General features: G+C 44.8%; 1 protein-coding gene across 1 annotated transcript in view; it reads right to left on the bottom strand.

Annotated features, from left to right (window-relative positions):
• DNAAF9 (dynein axonemal assembly factor 9) overlaps positions 1-18,374 on the bottom strand; it is an 89,548-nt gene that overhangs the window by 35,776 nt on the left and 35,398 nt on the right. The window contains exons 8-19 of the mRNA XM_083398243.1: positions 16,187-16,285; positions 14,851-14,906; positions 13,475-13,610; positions 11,781-11,862; positions 10,867-10,903; positions 10,122-10,209; positions 9,429-9,505; positions 7,874-7,918; positions 5,271-5,316; positions 4,271-4,382; positions 2,315-2,385; positions 878-928 (exon numbers count right to left, since the gene is read on the bottom strand). Coding sequence (XP_083254369.1) covers positions 878-928; positions 2,315-2,385; positions 4,271-4,382; positions 5,271-5,316; positions 7,874-7,918; positions 9,429-9,505; positions 10,122-10,209; positions 10,867-10,903; positions 11,781-11,862; positions 13,475-13,610; positions 14,851-14,906; positions 16,187-16,285 — 900 coding nt within the window. The remainder of the gene's footprint in view (positions 1-877; positions 929-2,314; positions 2,386-4,270; positions 4,383-5,270; positions 5,317-7,873; positions 7,919-9,428; positions 9,506-10,121; positions 10,210-10,866; positions 10,904-11,780; positions 11,863-13,474; positions 13,611-14,850; positions 14,907-16,186; positions 16,286-18,374) is intronic.

Below are 18,374 nucleotides of genomic sequence, written 5' to 3'. Positions count from 1 at the left end.
GTTTTTAAGGATCAAACAATGGAAACGGAGTCTCTGAACCGGACCAATTATATTTGAAAGATACTCTCTCCCTATCGGCTGAACGTTGATCCACAACACCCCTTAGGAACACTGGAACGCGCCTGGTACCAACTCAGACAATTTGTCCGTCCAGTTCATCATTGTCTGACTGCCAGAGGTTCTCCAGAGTCTCGGGCACAAAAGAGTTCTTTTCTCAGTTGCTATGTGATCTTTCAAATCGCTATGGAAAGCACATGCTCTACCACTGATCTATGAGCTATCCCTGAACCAATGGCAAAACCTCTTGTCTTTTCTGACTGTACCCGACAGGAGGAATGGGTGACCAGTGGCCCTTGGTCTTCCATCACCCTCAGTCATGTTTGATGGGCCATAGATTCCCTATCCCTGCCCCAGTGGTTCTCAGAATGATTGCAAGGCCTCCCCTTAGGAGGTATGGGGCACCTGGAGGGAGGAGTGTCGAGTTTTAGACAGAGGTGACATCCTGAAGCCAGGGCTGTCTTCCGTCTCCATCAAGCAGGACTGCGTGTGCATAATAGTGGACTGAATGCCCCCTCATCTAAACTGAATGCAGGGCAGAGGATTGCGCCCTCGATGGCTCCTTAGCCTCATTTATATCAAGGACAGGCTCAGAAAAGTTGCTTTCAGCCTTCTCATTGTGCATGCAAACCACATCTAAATAGCTAAATCTGCAAAACAAGTGCTGGGGAAGAAGAGGACAAGCACTAGACAGAAACGGACAATATAGCACAAAGCTTATTATTCTTGGGACCTCCGCCAGCAAAGCGTTCGACCCAGACACACTCACACGCTGAGACGACCTCAAGCTTAATCAGCCGGGCCCCGTTGCATTACAGACCTTCAGGATTTGCTGGGCCTTCTCCGACAGTTTCACTTCGTTATCTTCAACCTATAAACAAAGCCAACAATTGCTTCAGCTCAGCGCATTTCCTTCGCAAACTGGAAATCCTGTTATATAACTGCAATGGATCTCTTGCAGCTTGCGCCGCCTGAACTGTTTCGAGGTGTGCAACTTAGAACGACAGAACTGTAGAGCTGAAAGGGACCATGAGAGTCATCTAATCCAACCACCTGCCTTGCTGGAATCTTTCACCCAACTCGAACCCATGACCCTGAGATCAACAGCCACATGCTTCATCAATTGAGCTATCCCTTTGGACCTCATGAGCTCACTATGGCAATCATCCATGTCCCCAGTTTTATGGAGCAAGCATAAAATGGTCTTCAGCCGCAGTGCCATATGACAGTTTTACTCAGGTGTCGGGCTTAAGCTGAAAGACAGTGACTGGGCGAAGGTAACCTTAATAATAAATTTTATTTATACCCCGCCCTCCCCGGCCAGAGCTCAGGGTGGCTAACACCAATAAAATTACAGTAAAAACATAATAGGGGGAAAAGGGGGAGGGAATCAATTTAAAATACAGGCTAAAATGCAATTTAAAATGCAGTCTCATTTTAAAGTAGCCGATAAATCAAGACCATAAGGGGAGGGAAACATAAGGGTTTGGGTCAGACCGAGTCCAAACCAAAGGCCAGGCGGTACAGCTCGGTCTTGCAGGCCCTGCGGAAAGATGTCAAGTCCTGCAGGGCCCTAGTGTCTTGTGACAGAGTGTTCCACCAAGTCGGGGCCAGTACTGAAAAGGCCCTGGCCCTAGTTGAGACCAATCTAACCTCCTTGAGGCACGGGACCTCCAAAGTGTTGTTACCTTGTGATTCTCAAGGCTGAATCTCTCCTGGGTCGTAGTCCGGGCATAGGCAAACTCACCCCTCTAGTTGTTTTGGGACCACAACTCCCATGATCTCTAGCTATCAGGACCAGTGGTCAGGGATGATGGGAACTGTAGTCCCAAAACATCTGGAGGGCCAAGTTTGCCTATGCCTGTCCTAGTCCATCTCTCTATGTGCCACACCACAGAGCGTCTCTTCATTTGTGTGATTCTCACACTTCACGCCAAAGTCTCCTCCTATCTTGGAATCCCCTCTACTTTTCATTTCCTACTGGACAAAAGCACTTTGGCTGAATGTGCACGCAGGAAAAGTGAACACGATTCGGTCCTCGTTCCTATTTAATCAGCTTTTCACCTCCCAGTATCACAGAGTAAGATCACCAAGTACAGAGTCCATTTCAAGCACAATTTCACAGTTGCACTTGGAACAAGCTCTGCAGAGTAGTTTTCCTTGCTTTCGGCACATTCGTATGAAAAAGTTCCGCAATGATATCACTAAAAGAAAAAAAAAAAGGGGGGGGGGTTTAAGGGAATGAAGTCATACCTACCAGCCAAGAAACAGATCTCGGGATAGCTGCAGTGAGAATGACGTAGCTGGTTTCTGTGCTAATGCTGCCATCTGCAGGAAAACAAATAGAAGCATAAGTAGTGTAGCTCCTAAACTTCTGGAGGTTTAACATCCTGCATGCCTGTGGCTCAGTGGGGCTGTTTCATTGGAGGGATTCATTTCCTAAGCCATGTACAGTCAAACCTCGGTTCTCAAACGGCTCTGCTTTTAAACATTTTGGCTCCCGAACGCTGAAAACCTGGAAGTAAATGCTCCGGTTTACAAATGTTTTTCGGAACCCGAACATCTGACACAGTTTCCGCTTGAGTGCAGGAAGCTCTTGCAACCAATCGGAAGCCGCACCTCTGTTGTCGAATGTTTTGGAAGTCGAACGGCCTTCCAGAACAAAATACATTCGACAACCGCTAATGGACTACATGGAATTGGCGGAAATGACTGGCAGAATCCGAGACCAGGGAGAAGAGTCGATGGAAGAAGATTGGAAAAAAATTTAAAGTATATTTACAGAAATATTGCAAAATTAATGAATGTTAGAAAAATATTGAAATGAAGTTATATGGTTTTAGTAGAAATGTTATAAAGAATTAAGCAAAAACTGATTGTCAATGGGCTAAAGTGGAAAATTGAAAGTTAGATTGTGTTAAGATAAATTATAGAACAAAAATTGGGAAAGAGGGAAAAGATTTGCTGAATTAGCTAATTTGAACTAGAATACAGAAAAGGGAGGTGTGAGGAAGTCGAGGAAATAAGTGAATGAAAGATAAAGATATGGAATTTGGATGTGTTTTTAAACGTTTTTGTTTTTTCTTGTTGTTTTGATGTACTGTTTTTTCTTTCTATTTTTGATGTATTGTTTGTTAAAAAAAATTCACTGTTTTTTTCTTTTTCTCTCATACTTTCTTTCTGTAACTATAAAACTTTTAATAAATATTATTAAAAAAACAAAACAAAATACATTCGACAACCAAGGTTTGACTGTAACAGGAAGGGGACAGTTTGTAGATGTTGCCTCCAGCGAACTCTGCAAATCAGAGAGGTTGCCAAGACGGAGATCTTAGGTCCACTGGGAGCATAGGATGTGTTTGGATCAACAATCCGTTCAGCTCAGTCCTGTATGCACCAGCCTTCACCAACATGACATTTTCCAGATGTTTTGTGATGCTGGCTGGGACCGATTCATGGTCCAAAACATCTGGAGAGAGCCAGGCTGGGAAAGGCTGGTGCACAATGACTGCAGAATGATTTCAAACAAGGAGTCTTCCCCAGTCATACCTGGAGATGTTGGGGACTTAACCTGGGCCTTTTTGCATGCAAGGCAGATGTCCTACCACTATGGCTCTTCCCTCCTGGCTCATGTACCCGTAAGTGGAAGGTTCCTAAAGGTGAAATAATTTATCACGTGTTCTAACTCCATGCCATGATAAGTTCAAGAAACTAGCTTGGTGTGGACAGGCTTGTGAAGGCAAATGGGGGCAGGGGGGGGGAATGCCTCCCCAGATAAATAATATGCAGACTTCACAGTGAAGCTGAGCCATTTGCTAGTGTGTGCTTGATAGGAATTTAGCATTTACTCATTGGGTTGGTTTGCATGAAATGCTAAGCCATCAGCCAATGAATGGAAGAGCCTTGGGGGTCATGTGGCGCCCATTCTGCTTAATCTGCCCTCCCATGTCCACTCTCTTCTGTCAAACTATAGGTTGCTGTAACACCCAAACAGGCAACCTATAGTTTGTGCTTGCCCTCTATACCAGAACGGTCAAACTATAGGTGGAACAGCAAGCCGTAGTTTATTGTGAAAGAGAGGCAATCAAAATACGCGAGCTGGCTTGGTGTTATGCGTGAACCAAAAGCCATTCCACACGCAACGTAATTTGACGTTGCATTTGAAAGAGCTTCCCCCCCCCCCCCCGCAGGTTTTCTTGGGCAACAAAAATACCTTTTTCTTTCACAAGAATTTGTGACGCCAGGAATGATTCTGAGAAGATCACCGACCCAAGGCAGCCCCTTCCGCCAAGCAAGTCAGGAATGTCATATACTGTCATGGACACCTGCGGCAAACCAAGGGAGCGGGTGGGGAGAAGAGGAGGAGCAAAAAAGAGCTTGGGTCAATACTCCCACTTTTATCCATCACAGCCCCCAGCTAAAATAGAGTTCACATTTTTGTGACTGAAGGAATTCCTTCGGAACAGCTGGGTGGGGAACTTTTTCAGCCCGGGGGCCAGATTCCCTTCTAAACACAACCTTCTGAGGGCCACATGTCAGTGGTGAGGCCAAAGACATAAGTGGGAAAAGCCATGAATGTTAATTTTATCTTGGTACCGTAGGCTAGTCTGGAGGCAGTGAAGGCGACCAACTAGGATAGCTCCCAAAAATTAGACAAATTCATGGAGGTTAAGCGGCTACTAGCCAAAATAGCTATATTCTACCTGTCAGAAGCAGTAACAGTTGCTGGAAAGCCCAGGAGGCGAGACTGCTCTTGCACTCAGGCCTTGGGCTTCCCATTGGCCACCGTGAGAACAGGACGTGGGACCAGATGAAACACTGGCCTGATCCTGCCGCCGCTTCTTGTGTGACTATGTGGTTTCTGCAGACTCACCTATCTCTATGTCCTCCATGCAGGCAAGTACTAAGAGACACATTCCCACTAGGCAAGAACTAGGGTGGAAGCAAGGCAGTGAAGGATGTGGCTTGGGGGGAGTCCCAGGGGACAGAGAGAGAAGCCTGGGGGGCTGCCTTTGGCTCCCAGCCTTGAGGCTCCTTGGGGTACATAGCACCTCCTCTGCACCTCTGCCAGGTATAAGCCCCTGTGCACAATGTGGCTCAGGCAGGAGGCCGGAGAATCTCCTGAGTCTTCCTGAACTTGCCAATACCTCTCAAGGCATTTTAGTAAAAGGACATGAACATCTAGGAAGCAGCAAACTTTAAATTCGACTCACTGTTTTCACCAAGTAGAGGCTGTCCTCATTATCCAGCGGAATAATTCTGGAAGGATAAACGCACTGTTAGAAAACTTCCGTTGCAGCTTGAAACTGCCCTACCAGCAAAAATTGAGAAAACCAACAAGGCAATTTTTTGTTGCTGGCATCCGTCTGTCTTGAGAGGCAATGGAGTGTGCCTTCCGAGGTGAAGTGAAACCACTGCATTATCAGCACCAAATGACCAATCTGGAGCACGAGCCTGGGCAGTGTGGATGGAGGTCCTGAGCGGCTCAGACAACAAGAGCCCCCCCCCTTTCGGCCTCGCTGATGTGGTCCAAAGGAAAGCAGAGCAAAACATTTGGGACCAGTTGGCTGCAGGAGTTGCCGGCAAATGAGGAACATTTTTAAAAATGCATTCAGAGAATGGATTCATAGGATCACCTGAGCCAGCCTCTGTCCATCTGTAAGTACTGCTGCTCCTTGGGAGCGATTTCATCAGCCACCGCTTGTAGACCTCTCTGGACATTACTAACAAGCAGCAGCAGAAGGAATTGTATCTGCCAAATGTGTTCCCAGAGACATCTGAGTGGCATCATATGTGGTCAGAACTGGCCCTAGAGCAGCGGTTCTCAACCTGTGGGTCCCCAGATATTGTTGGACTACAACTCCCATCACCCCTTGTGAAAGTTTGTTGGGTCGTATAGCAAATGACCCACTGAGTCCGCTGCAGCAGCCCTGCAATAAATTTGATTTTTTTTTAAATATATTTATTAAAGTTTTCAATATATTACAAAAATTAGAAAACATAAAAAAAATTAAAAGGAAAAGAAAATACAAAATAGGAACAGTTAAAAACAAATCAGTCTTTCCATGTCTTATCTTTCATTTACTTGTTTCCCTGACCTCCCCACACCTCCCTTTCTTGCATTCCAGTTCAATTGGTTAATTCAGCAAATCCTTTCCCTCTTTAATTTTATCCTATCCTTTATCTTAATATATTATAACTTTAAATTATCACCTGTTAACAATCCCTTTTTTTCATATTCCTTAACATTGCTGCTAAAAAATCCCACTTAACTTCAATCCAGCATCATTCTAACATTCATTAATTTTACAGTGTTAAATTTGATTTATTGCCACACCGACAAACTTGCAGTGGTGCCCACACGCTTCCACTCCGCATGCTGCCACTCTCCCCAGTTGCCGGGGAGAAGCAGATGGCTTGTCTGTGTCGACGTGGTATCCTTAACGTAGCTCGACACTGGTTCTTCTCATCCAAAAACTCTATTTAGTAGAACTCAAAACAGAAAAGAAAAACCTGCAGAGTCTAGCCGCATGTTCGCAGCTCTCTACCTCTTAACAAGAACAAAACGACCTTGCCAGCGTTCCCAGACAGAACTGCTCTCCCCAGAGAGCTCAGCCCCCATAAAAGCACAGATCAAAGCAAGAATCATGTGGGCAGTGCACCCAGTCGATAAGAACGCTCCTGGAGTGTATAACCCCTGACAGTCCAGAACCGTAACATCCCTGAGCTCTGGCCTTGATAGCTAGGGGTGATGGGAGTTGTAGTTCAACAACATCTGGGGACCCACAGGTTGAGAAAGGCTGCCCTAGAGACTCCAGCAGTAAATCATCAAGCACAGAGTTCAAAATCTTATCATGACCCAAGGAAGGCCCACCTGGCTCAATCACTGCTCACCTTTTTGCTGTTTATGGAGCCCTTTGAGACAATTTAATATTCTGCTGCTCAACTCCATATTAACAAACATAAGGTAAATTGTTTTGAGGTTTGTTTGCTTTTACAATCAAGCAGTATATGTATTTTATGAAATAAAAATAAATAAAAGAAGTTGTTTTTTGCTGTTCCCCCCCCATACATTTTTACAAACGTTTTGATGCTGAAGATGAAATGCTGCAAGTAAATACATATTTGCCCAGTTCAGACAATGATTAAGCCAAGGAATGTAGGGACATTTTGTTCGAGCTCAGAGACACTTTGCTTCTCTCTTCAGACATGCTGCAAATCAATTAAGAAAGCCTCCAATTAACGTGTTTCCTGCTTCACCAGAACTGGGAAGCAATGGTTATCATCTACAGAACAAACCTGTTTGATTTTTGGTTTAGCATGCTGGCTTGCTTCAAAGCAGGTGAAATAGGAAATCATGGTTAATTAGGAATTTCCTGAATTAACTGCAGCTTATGGGGGGAAAGCAAAGGAGCTGCAGACGTGTGCAAGAGACTCAACCAAGATATGAATGAATGAATTAAGCCATTCATGTTACACGGTGACCCACCCCAAGGCCTCCAGAAATTGTAGACGGCACATTTAAACCACTATAATATGAGTATGATCTCAAGGTGCGAACATTCAGTCAAGACTGAAGCCACAAAGCAAGGATATTTCTATGCAAGCTTCCATTTTTCCATTGTTTTATTTCTAGATGACTAAGTGGTTTGAAGAATACCCATGCTATTCATCTGCCAACCACAGGTATCACGGCACCAAGCGCTTTATTTGTTCTGCTTCGCTTGGTTAGACTAAAGGCAAACTCTGTTCTCTATTAAGCTGTCGGTTCAAAAAGACACGCAGCCTTCTGAAAGTGGAGCATAAAGGAACTGACCTTCCATGGTTGTTCACAGCTTGAATCTGAAAATTTATTCTGGTGCTGTAAAGGAGAAAAGCGGAAAAATCAAGAGAATATCAAAAATTTTTTACAAAGGCTTATACTCAAACGAGTGACATTGGTGCAGCGTGAAGGGCAAACCGCATTTTACACACTGCCAGGCTTGTGAAACTGCCTTCCTAAGGGCACATCTCTGCTCCAGATTCCACCAAAACCCTTCCCCAAAAGTTCCAGCTACACATTTACTCCTGTGAAATGCACACTTATAATTATAATAGGATTGTGTGGCATATTCTGCCTGTAAACACAGGCATCTGTTGAATACAGCACCATATAAACTCAAAGAAGTTTAAATATTTTTAAAAGGCTACTTCTCGTCTTATAACAGGAATACATCCATATCTTACGAATACCCAGGTTTAAACGATACTGAGAACTGGAAAAAAAACAGTTTCGTTAAGATAAGCCTACCCGAGGCTCAGAGTGTTGATATGTACTTTAATCTATTTCTAGTTCATTGCTGACCTGCTTCAGAGTGCTTCCAATGGCTGTTCTTAACTGTTTTTACTGAGAATTTTATCATTTCGTTCTGTTTATAAAAAAAACCCCTCAAGGTAGTTTGCAAGCATGTACAAATCAAGTGTGTCAACCTTATGAAATAAATAAACAAGGCTGATTTTTGTGAATGCAAAGATTTCCCACAACTTTTTTATTTAGTAAGTTTATTTACCACCCTTCATCCGAGAATCACAGGGCATTTTCCTACACCACCACCCCGACTCTTCGCCCACCCAAGGCCAGCAAAGAGAAGGATCACCAAAGTCACCTCTGAAGTTGATTCTTATTATTATTACAGTGGTGCCTCGCAAGACGAAAAGAATCCGTTCCGCAAGTCTCTTCGTCTTGCGGGTTTTTTGTCTTGCGAAGCAAGCCCATTAGCGGATTAGCGCTATTAGCGGCTATTAAAGGCTTAAGGGATTAGCGGATTAGCTGCTAAAAGGCTATTAGCGGCTATTAAAGGCTTAAGGGATTAGCGGATTAGCTGCTAAAAGGCTATTAGCGCCTTAGATCAGCTGATAAGCGGCTTAGATCAGCTGTTAAGCGGCTTAGCGAACAGCTGTTAAGCGGCTTAGGGGCTTGGGAAAAGGGGGGGGAGGGGGGGAAAAACCCAGGAATCGCAAGGCATTTTCGTCTTGCGAAGCAAGCCCATAGCAAATTCGTTTTGCGAAGCACCTCCAAAATGGAAAACCCTTTCGTCTAGCGGGTTTTCCGTCTTGCGAGGCATTTGTCTTGCGGGGCACCACTGCATTTGAATTTATGTATCGCCCTACACCCGGGGGTATAGCTTGGAGGTGGAGCAGGCAGCTCCAGCTGTTGCCTCAGACAAGACACCCTCTCAGTCGCGCAGTCTGCAGCCTCCCCATGCCTTTCAACAACCAGACCTAGGGGGAGCATCTGCCCTGGTGCCCCCAGACAATGAGAAATGCCTTTTGCTTTTTTTAAAAATTAAATTAATTAATTAATTAATTAATCTCAAGAAAATTCCGCTTACCGCAATGGAGTTTTAAAGTAAGCCAGTTCAAAGGCATCGAGGATACTGAAGAAGGTTTGCTCGGCTACTTCCTTCGCCTGCAAAAGACAAAGAGGGGAGGCAAAGAAAGCGACGTCAAACCGTCTCTGACCAAGAAGTTGTGAGAAGCAGCGGGGAAAGAGGAGCGTTCCCTGGGATCCAAGGCCCAGAGGACTTTCAAACGTGTCCACACTCCCACCTGACACCTTAAAATAAAATAAAATTGAGACGCCTGTTTTGGTATACTGCAGCACATGCATTAATAGCTAATCACCACAAATAATATAGATAATAAGGGGGGGGGATATGAAAAAAGTCACACAATGCAGCTATTTGAGAGCAAGGAAAACAAGAGATAATTAGCCCCAATGATGCCGCTGGGCTTTAGGGGGACTTGAGTCCCTGCCATACTACTTTTGATTTCCCCTCATCCATTCTGCGGTGACTGGGGTCATGAGTGAATTTTTTCTTTCACTCACCAGAAAGAAAAAGGGTCTCCTTCTCCCGCCACTTCTTACCAGGCAGTGGGAAAGCAAGCATCCTTTCTTCCAAACTTATTCCAAGGTTGTTGAGGCGCTGCCTCCAGCATGCCCAACCACCTCTCTAAAAACCTCTGGAGGAAGTTAGAGGAAAGGGGGAAGGGTCGGTTTCCGGTATAGGAAGAAGCATCAGTACCTTGCTGGTATTGGATGTTCTTGAATAGGAGTCTATACCAGCCAGGACAGCCTCTACGGCGGCAGCATATATTTGAGAGAGCAGCTTGCTAGAAAATAAAAAGGAAAAAGGAAATGGAGTACAAATTACGACACTCAATGGGTATTTCAACTGAGACACAGGCTCCTAACCTAACGCAAAGCTGAATACTTTAAATACAACAGGGACACATACAGTGGTGCCTCGCAAGACGAAATTAATTCGTTCTGCGAGTTTTTTCGTCTTGTGAATTTTTCGTCTTGCGAAGCACGGTTTCCCATAGGAATGCATTGACGGTTTTAAGAAAAAGGCGCAAGACGTTTTCGTCTTGCGAAGCAAGCCCATAGGGAAATTCGTCTTGCGAAGCAACTCAAAAAACAAAAAACTCTTTCGTCTTGTGAGTTTTTCGTCTTGCGAGGCATTCGTCTTGCGAGGTACCACTGTACGTAAGTTTCACGAAGGATTAAAATAACTGTTTACAGCAGTGATAAGAGTTTAGAATCATGAAGTAGCTGAATGGAGTCACACTGAAAGCTAGAAGCATCAGAATGTTAGTTGTGGAACATACCCACTGGCTAGGAAAGTGAAAAAAGCCGTCAAGGCTTCGTTAATGCAACAGAAATTGGTGCACATTCTAACTGTATTACACTTATGGGCCAATAACTTTTGAAACAGGCAAGAGAGAAGCATAAATGAAAAAAACAACAACAACTAAAAACCAACTTACACTTGTTCGGCTTTCTTTTCCATCTCATTGTCATTCCCTGTTATGAGCCAAAGGGATGCGTTATTTTTGATTTGTCAGATGTGCTGCTTTTCATTCACAGGAATTGCAAACAATATATAATGATAACACAACAGGACATAACAAACGCAACATAAATCATGTAGAATACTTAACACATCCGGAGCGCACCAAATAGAAGGAGGATGACTTATCCTCTTGCAATATAGAATCATAGAATCATAGAATCATAGAATCATAGAGTTGGAAGAGACCACAAGGGTCATCGAGTCCAACCCCCTGCCAAGCAGGAAACACCATCAGAGCACTCCTGACATATGGTTGTCAAGCCTCTGCTTAAAGACCTCCAAAGAAGGAGACTCCACCACACTCCTTGGCAGCAAATTCCACTGTCGAACAGCTCTTACTGTCAGGAAGTTCTTCCTAATGTTTAGGTGGAATCTTCTTTCTTGTAGTTTGGATCCATTGCTCCGTGTCCGCTTCTCTGGAGCAGCAGAAAACAACCTTTCTCCCTCCTCTATGTGACATCCTTTTATATATTTGAACATGGCTATCATATCACCCCTTAACCTCCTCTTCTGCAGGCTAAACATGCCCAGCTCCCTTAGCCGATCCTCATAAGGCATCGTTTCCAGGCCTTTGACCATTTTGGTTGCCCTCCTCTGTACACGTTCTTAAATATCTAAATATCTATGTTCTTAAATTTTATCCGTTCTCTTCCATTCGTGTTTCAACCCATTTCTTCTTATTTTAATTTGGAAATGTGTGTGTGCATTTGTATGGACTGCAACCCACCCCAAGGCCCAGGAATTACAAAGGCTAGCAGGGTGTGCGTGTACAGACAAGGACAGACACGCTGAGGCACGCACAGAAAGAGACGCTGAAACTGAACTTACCAAGGTAAGGCGTGTGAGTGGCTCCAAAGAAGTAGGTCCTGGAGCAAGCCAGAGGTCCCTTGGGCGAGACACACTGCACAACCTGGTCGCCAGCAAACACAAAATGCACAGGTGGGTGACAAGAAAGAAGGGTACTGGATACTCTAGCCTTCCCTAACCTGACACAGTTTGGCATCTGAAGAACAATTCCCACCAGCCCCAGAAAGCATGAACGATGAGAGTTGGAGCCCAACAACTTCTGCAGGGCATCAGGAAAAGAAAGGGGGCTATATGCCCTGTGCCCCAAAAATTGCTATGAACAGTGATTGAACTGTAAGTAACTGTTCCCTAAAGGGTGAGGATCCAAGCTCCAATGCAATAATACTAACAACAACAACAATTTATTTGTACCCCGCCCACCACCACCACCACCAACAATAATAATTTATTTGTACCCCGCCCACCTGGCTGGGTTTCCCCAGCCACTCTGGGTGGCTTCCAACAAAGATGAAAAATACATCAAAATGTCACATATTAAAAACTTCCCTGAACAGGGCTGCCCTTCAGATGTTTTCTAAATGTCAGGTAGTTGTTTATCTCTTTGACATCTGATGGGAGGGTGTTCAACAGGGCGGGTGCCACTACCGAGAAGACCCTCTGTCTGGTTCCCTGTAGCTTTGCTTCTCGCAGTGAGGGAACCGCCAGAAGGCCCTCGGCGCTGGACCTCAGTGTCCGGGCAGAATAATGGGGGTGGAGACGCTCCTTCAGGTATACAGGACCGAGGCCATTTAGGGCTTTAAAGGTCAGCACCAACACTTTGAATTGTGCTCAGAAACGTACTGGGAGCCAATGTAGGTCTTTCAAGACTTGTGTTATGCAAGGCCCGTGTTTGCCATTTAGGGCCTGTTGCCAATTCAAAAGCATCTCAGGGACACACCAACTCCTCTTGTGATACTGTTCGTGCCTGCGAAGGTCTCAAGGTGATCATACTGCTTCATCACCGCACACCCCAAAAATTCCTGCTGCAATTCTGTTAACTTATCATACCGCAAATGTTCCTCTTTTGTCATGCTCCAGTGCCAGAGCTGCCCTCTCATTGGCAATGATGCAGTGAAACTGGGGAAGCGTCACAGAACAACGAATGATGCGGGAGGATGTGTGGACAGCCCTGTACAAATCCTCCACTGATTCACTGTTGTACCAAAGGTAAGGTAAAGGTAAAGGGACCCCTGACCATTTGGTCCAGTCGCGGACGACTCTGGGGTTGCTGCGCTCATCTCGCTTTACTGGCCGAGGGAGCCGGCATAGAGCTTCCAGGTCATGTGGCCAGCATGACTAAGCCACTTCTGGTGAACCAGAGCAGCGCACGGAAACGCTGTTCACCTTCCCGCCGGAGTGGTACCTATTTATCTACTTGTACTGGCGTGCTTTCAAACTGCTAGGTTGGCAGGAGCAGGGACCGGGCAACGGGAGCTCACCCAATCGCGGGGATTCGAACCGCCGACCTTCTGATTGGCAAGCCCTAGATTCAGTGGTTTAAGTTACAATGCCACCCGTGTCCCTTGTGCCAATTGCAGAATATATGTGCATGTAAAGAAAGAACCCACCAGTCTGGAAGATCCCGTAGCTCTTGGGTTGGAGAACTGTTCACAGGTGGCATTATTGCAGGGCTATTTTAACAGGTGCCTATCAAAACCTCACCGCGTGATGCTTACCATGTGCTTGGCAGTGCTTCCGCCAAGACCCGTGTTGCGAAGCAGGTGCCCCTCAGATGGGAAATTGAAGTTGCCAGAGTTCAGGTTCTCTTTTGAGGAATGGGTGCCAAACAGGACAAAGGGCTGCCTGCTGGGGCTAATCACACACACACAAAAACAGCCATCACCACCAACTCACACTTGCACCATTTATTGCAGTTTCAGGAATCAGCTTTTCCCGGGGGCAGAGTTTACAGTTTTAATTTTTATTAAGCGCGAAGTACACACAGCTCAAACAAAGGAGAGCGTGTAGATTGTGGTACAGCATTTCCTTTGCATGAAAGAAGCTGCCAGATTCAAACTCGGGGATCTCCAGTTAAAAGATCCAGGTAGCAAACGATATGGAAAACCTCAGTTTTTTCATATCCCCTGCTATTTGGGGAAGGGCCATAGGATATCTGCCTTGCACTGGGCTTCTCCAGGCAGGGGCGGGAGAGACCCCTTGTCTGAAATTCTGGGGAATGGCTAACAGTTAGAGCAGATGATCCTAAGCTGGATTTGACTTCTCCTGCACTGCAGGGGGTTAGACTAGATGACCCCTTGGGTCCCAACTCTACAATTCTATGATTCTTATGACTGGGGGAAAGGCAGTTTCTTGTGTTCCTTAAGAACTTAGAGAGCTGCTGGAAGTCAGGTATGCATACCTAAGTTCCTATAAGGTAAAGGTACCCCTGCCCGTATGGGTCAGTCTTGACAGACTCTAGGGTTGTGCGCTCATCTCACTCAAAGAGGCCAAGGGCCAGCGCTGTCCGAAGACACTTCCAGGTCACGTGGCCAGCGTGCCATCGCTGCTCTGGCGAGCCAGAGCTGCACACGGAAACGCCGTTTACCTTCCCGCTGGTAAGCGGTCCCTATTTATCTACTTGCACCCAGGGGTGCTTTCGAACTGCTAGGTTGGCAGGCGCTGGGACCGAATGGCGGGAGCGCACCCCGCTGCGGGGATTCGAACCGCCGACCTTTCGATCGGCAAGCCCTAGGCACTGAGGCTTTAACCCACAGCGCCACCCGCGTCTCCTAAGTTCCTATAGTAGAGGCTTATTTGCAGAAGCAATTGACTAGGTATGTTGGTTGTATCAGCAGTTATACTCCGGAATGTTTGCCAGCTAGAAAGATAAGCCACATAAATAAAAGACTCCCCAACAAGCTAATGGTTACTCTGGCTTTGGCTATTGTCGAAACTAAGATGACTGTCAACAGCTTAATGGGGAAAACACATAATCACAGTTATAGCAGAGTGCTTTGGGTTTTAGAGATGCAAACACTCTTTTACATGCTGTGCTTTTATGAAATGCATTGTGCTGTACTGCATTCGCTCAAGAACCTGTCAGTTAGAGTACCTGTTGTCCGTGATATGGCTGGAAATCATCCCATGGCTGAAGTAACTTCGGAATGGCTATGGAAGAAAAGGTATGGAATATTAGAAAGAATTGACACATCCAAGCAACAACAGAAATGTGGAGTGGTGCATTGCAAACTATTTCAGACTGTGCATAGGGCATATAATTTCTTGAAATTTATTTCTCCCCTTATTCAATGAATGCTCATGGCATTTACACCACCCAAAATATAATGACAATCTCATGCACATAATTAGTGGCAGAAACATTATGGCGATTGCTGGAGTAAAATTTAGGTAATTTACTGCCTGGTTCATAACTTGTCAGCCAACTGATTAATGTACAAGGGTTCTACACCTCTCTGTACCTAAAAATGTACTTTCTTTTGGATCCCGGATGAAAGTTTGCTCATTGTGAAAATAAATTTATAGTCTCTCAATCAACTGCTGTGCTACTTTAGCCATGACCTTATGCACACCAGCTGGTTAATTCCACCCCCCTCCCCAGACAAGCATTAATGTGTTCACAAGGCACAAGTGATGCCTTGGATGCTTAAAAGTGTGGGTAGGCAACCTAAGGCCCGGGGGCCAGATGCGGCCCAATCGCCTTCTCAATCCAGCCTGTGGACGGTCCAGGAATCAGCATGTTTTTACATGAATAGAATGTGTCCTTTTATTTAAAATGCATCTCTGGGTTATTTGTGGGGCCTGCCTGGTGTTTTTACATGAGTAGAATGTGTGTTTTTATCTAAAATGCATCTCTGGATTATTTGTGGGGCATAGGAATTCATTCCTTCCCCCCCCCCAAAAAAAATATATAGTCCGGCCCCCCACAAGATCTGAGAGACAGTGGACTGGCCCCCTGCTGAAAGTTTGCTAAAGCTTGCATAAGAGAGGCATATTGTTCTTGCCCATGTTATTTTAGCAAATGTGATTTTTTAAACAACGTCCCCCCCATTTTTTCACATAGTTTGGATTTTAGTGTATGTTTTTTTCAAATTAGAGATCAAAAACTTTAGCTGCAATCAATGGGACTTGTAAGATTTAGAGGCAGGACAACATAGTAACTCCCTTAAATGATTCCCTTCCCAGTGATGCATGATAGCTAAATCCCTTCCCTACCAAGACTTGTTAAATACTATGTGTGCACTATAACTTGGGGGTGGGCAGATGGTTAGACCTACAATCCACTGGTAGATCTCTGGGTGACTTGCTGTAATTCTGCAAGGATTTCTTTGTCTGAACTGTTGAAGAGTGGCAATGACAAAAAGGCACCCCCCCCAAAAAAATGGGTTTCTGAAAAAAGAGTTTCCCCTTTCGTGTAACGAGATACATACCTCTCCTGCCTGTGACTCTGACAGCTCCAGGATAGAAGGGATTTCAGTGTCAAAATTGGCAAAGAAATTGGTCCACTGATGTTCAAAAGTCATCAAATCCTGAGGAGAGAAACACATCAGCCGTCAGTTCGTTAAAGGAGCTTACTTTGCATCTGTGACTGAGTCTGCGGCATACAAAAATCCAATTAAACAGAGCAGGGGGTAGTGTTTCCATACAGATAATTTAGAAACTTTCACCAATTTGGAACATAAGTTTTACTGCCTATGTCTTGTAACTAATGTATGGGAAAGCACAAGAATATGACCTTTGAAGAATTTGTAAGTAAACCTTTTATAACTTACCATATACCGTATTTTTTGCTCTATAAGACTCACTTTTTCCCTCCTAAAAAGTAAGGGAAAATGTGTGTACGTCTTATGGAGCGAATGCAGGCTGCGCAGCTATCCCAGAAGCCAGAACAGAATAGCGATCCCTCTTGCTGTTCTGGCTTCTGAGATTCAGAATATTTTTTTCCTTGTTTTCCTCCTCCAAAAACTAGGTGCATCTTGTGGTCTGGTGCATCTTATAGAGCGAAAAATATGGTATATGGCTACTTTCTATAGTAAGGGAAGGGGGAAACTTTGGAAGGAACTGAAATGGGGATATTTTAAAGGTCTAACGGCCTATATTTCCACACTGCATGTTTTGTAATTTTAAATCTTGACTAGGGTTCTCTTAGCAAAGAGTACTTGCCCCAAACCTGGATCTTAGGCATCCTTATATTATACCTAGTATTTTCGCTTTAAGAGAAAACCAACATTACTCACCTTCAAACTATACAGTTCTAGGATTCTATTATGTCATGTATGATCTAGCTAAGATTCCTGCATTGTAGGGGGCTGGACTAGATGACCCTCAGGGTCCCTTACAACTCTATGATTCCCCTAAACCACCACATAGGAAAACAAAACGAAATGAAATGAAAAAGATAGCAAGTCAGATTAGGTCTAAAAGGGGCTCTCGCCTTCCTATTTAAAATAAAATAAAATATATGAACAGATGGAAGCTCAGAGGAAGAGCACTGTTCAGCAAGAACATGCAAGGTTTCGCAAAAATGAAAAGGCAGGGCAGGCTACAGGGTTGGGAAGGCCAATAACTGTAGCTTTTGTTTTTTTAAAGAATTGAAGTACATTTGAGTTTGTGCAAAATCGTTATGGGCTTCAGCGTGAGAACTCTGTATCTTATAACTAACACACCTGTGGCTTTTGCACAGTGACATTTTGAATGGCAATGGTATGTGTGCGCCTATAAAGATGCCCACACAGCTCTGTGCAAAGAGTGCTTTTGTTCTTTAAAAAGGAGGAGGCAACTCAACCAACGGCCACTGTGTGTCAGCCAAGGTCCATTTTTCACCCAGTGCTGAAGCAACTTCGTTGGACTGGTCATGTTCTGTGGATGCCTGATGATCGTCTTCCAAAGCAACTACTCTATTCCGAACTTAAAAATGGAAAGCGAAATGCTGGTGGTCAGCAAAAGAGGTTTAAAGACTGTCTCAAGGCAAATCTAAAAAAATGTAGTATAAACCCTGACAATTGGGAAACACTGGCCTGCGAGCGCTCCAGTTGGAGAACAGCCTTTACCAAAGGTGTCATGGGCTTTGAAGACACTCGAACTCAGAATGCAAGGGAGAAACGTGCTAGAAGGAAGGCACGCTTGGCAAATCCACACCGTGATCAGCTCCTGCCCAGAAACCAATGTCCCCACTGTGGAAGGACATGTGGATCCAGAATTGGCCACAAGCACTTATAGACTCATTGTTAAAACCGTGTTTATGGAAAACAATCTTACTTGGCTACGAGTGATCGCCAAAGAAGAAGAAGATTTCTAACCCTCTTTAAGAACAGCCACTCTTTCACACACAAAACTGCCCAGACTGTTAAGACACCAGAATGAGAAGGCGAAAGGGTTTAGGTAGGCCTCTGGGTTCGCAGAAGTCATTTTAAGAAAAGCGCAAGGATGTGCATGTGTGGAACTGAAGGAGAAAAAACAGCAATGCAGCTCCAATACATACCCTGAATGCTCTGAGCTTATGCAAAGGTCATTGTGGCAAGTGGGAGAGAGGTAGAAAGGCTTAGTCACACAATCAGCCTTTGAAAGCAAGAAGACAGATCACTGGTGACGTCTCCCTCTGTGGTTTTGCACAGGATC

Source organism: Podarcis tiliguerta, assembly GCF_965153285.1.
Source record: "Podarcis tiliguerta genome assembly, chromosome: 9".
Taxonomy (NCBI): Eukaryota; Metazoa; Chordata; class Lepidosauria; order Squamata; family Lacertidae; genus Podarcis; species Podarcis tiliguerta.
Note: the sequence above shows the minus strand (reverse complement) of the source record. Positions and strands in the feature narration are given on the sequence as shown.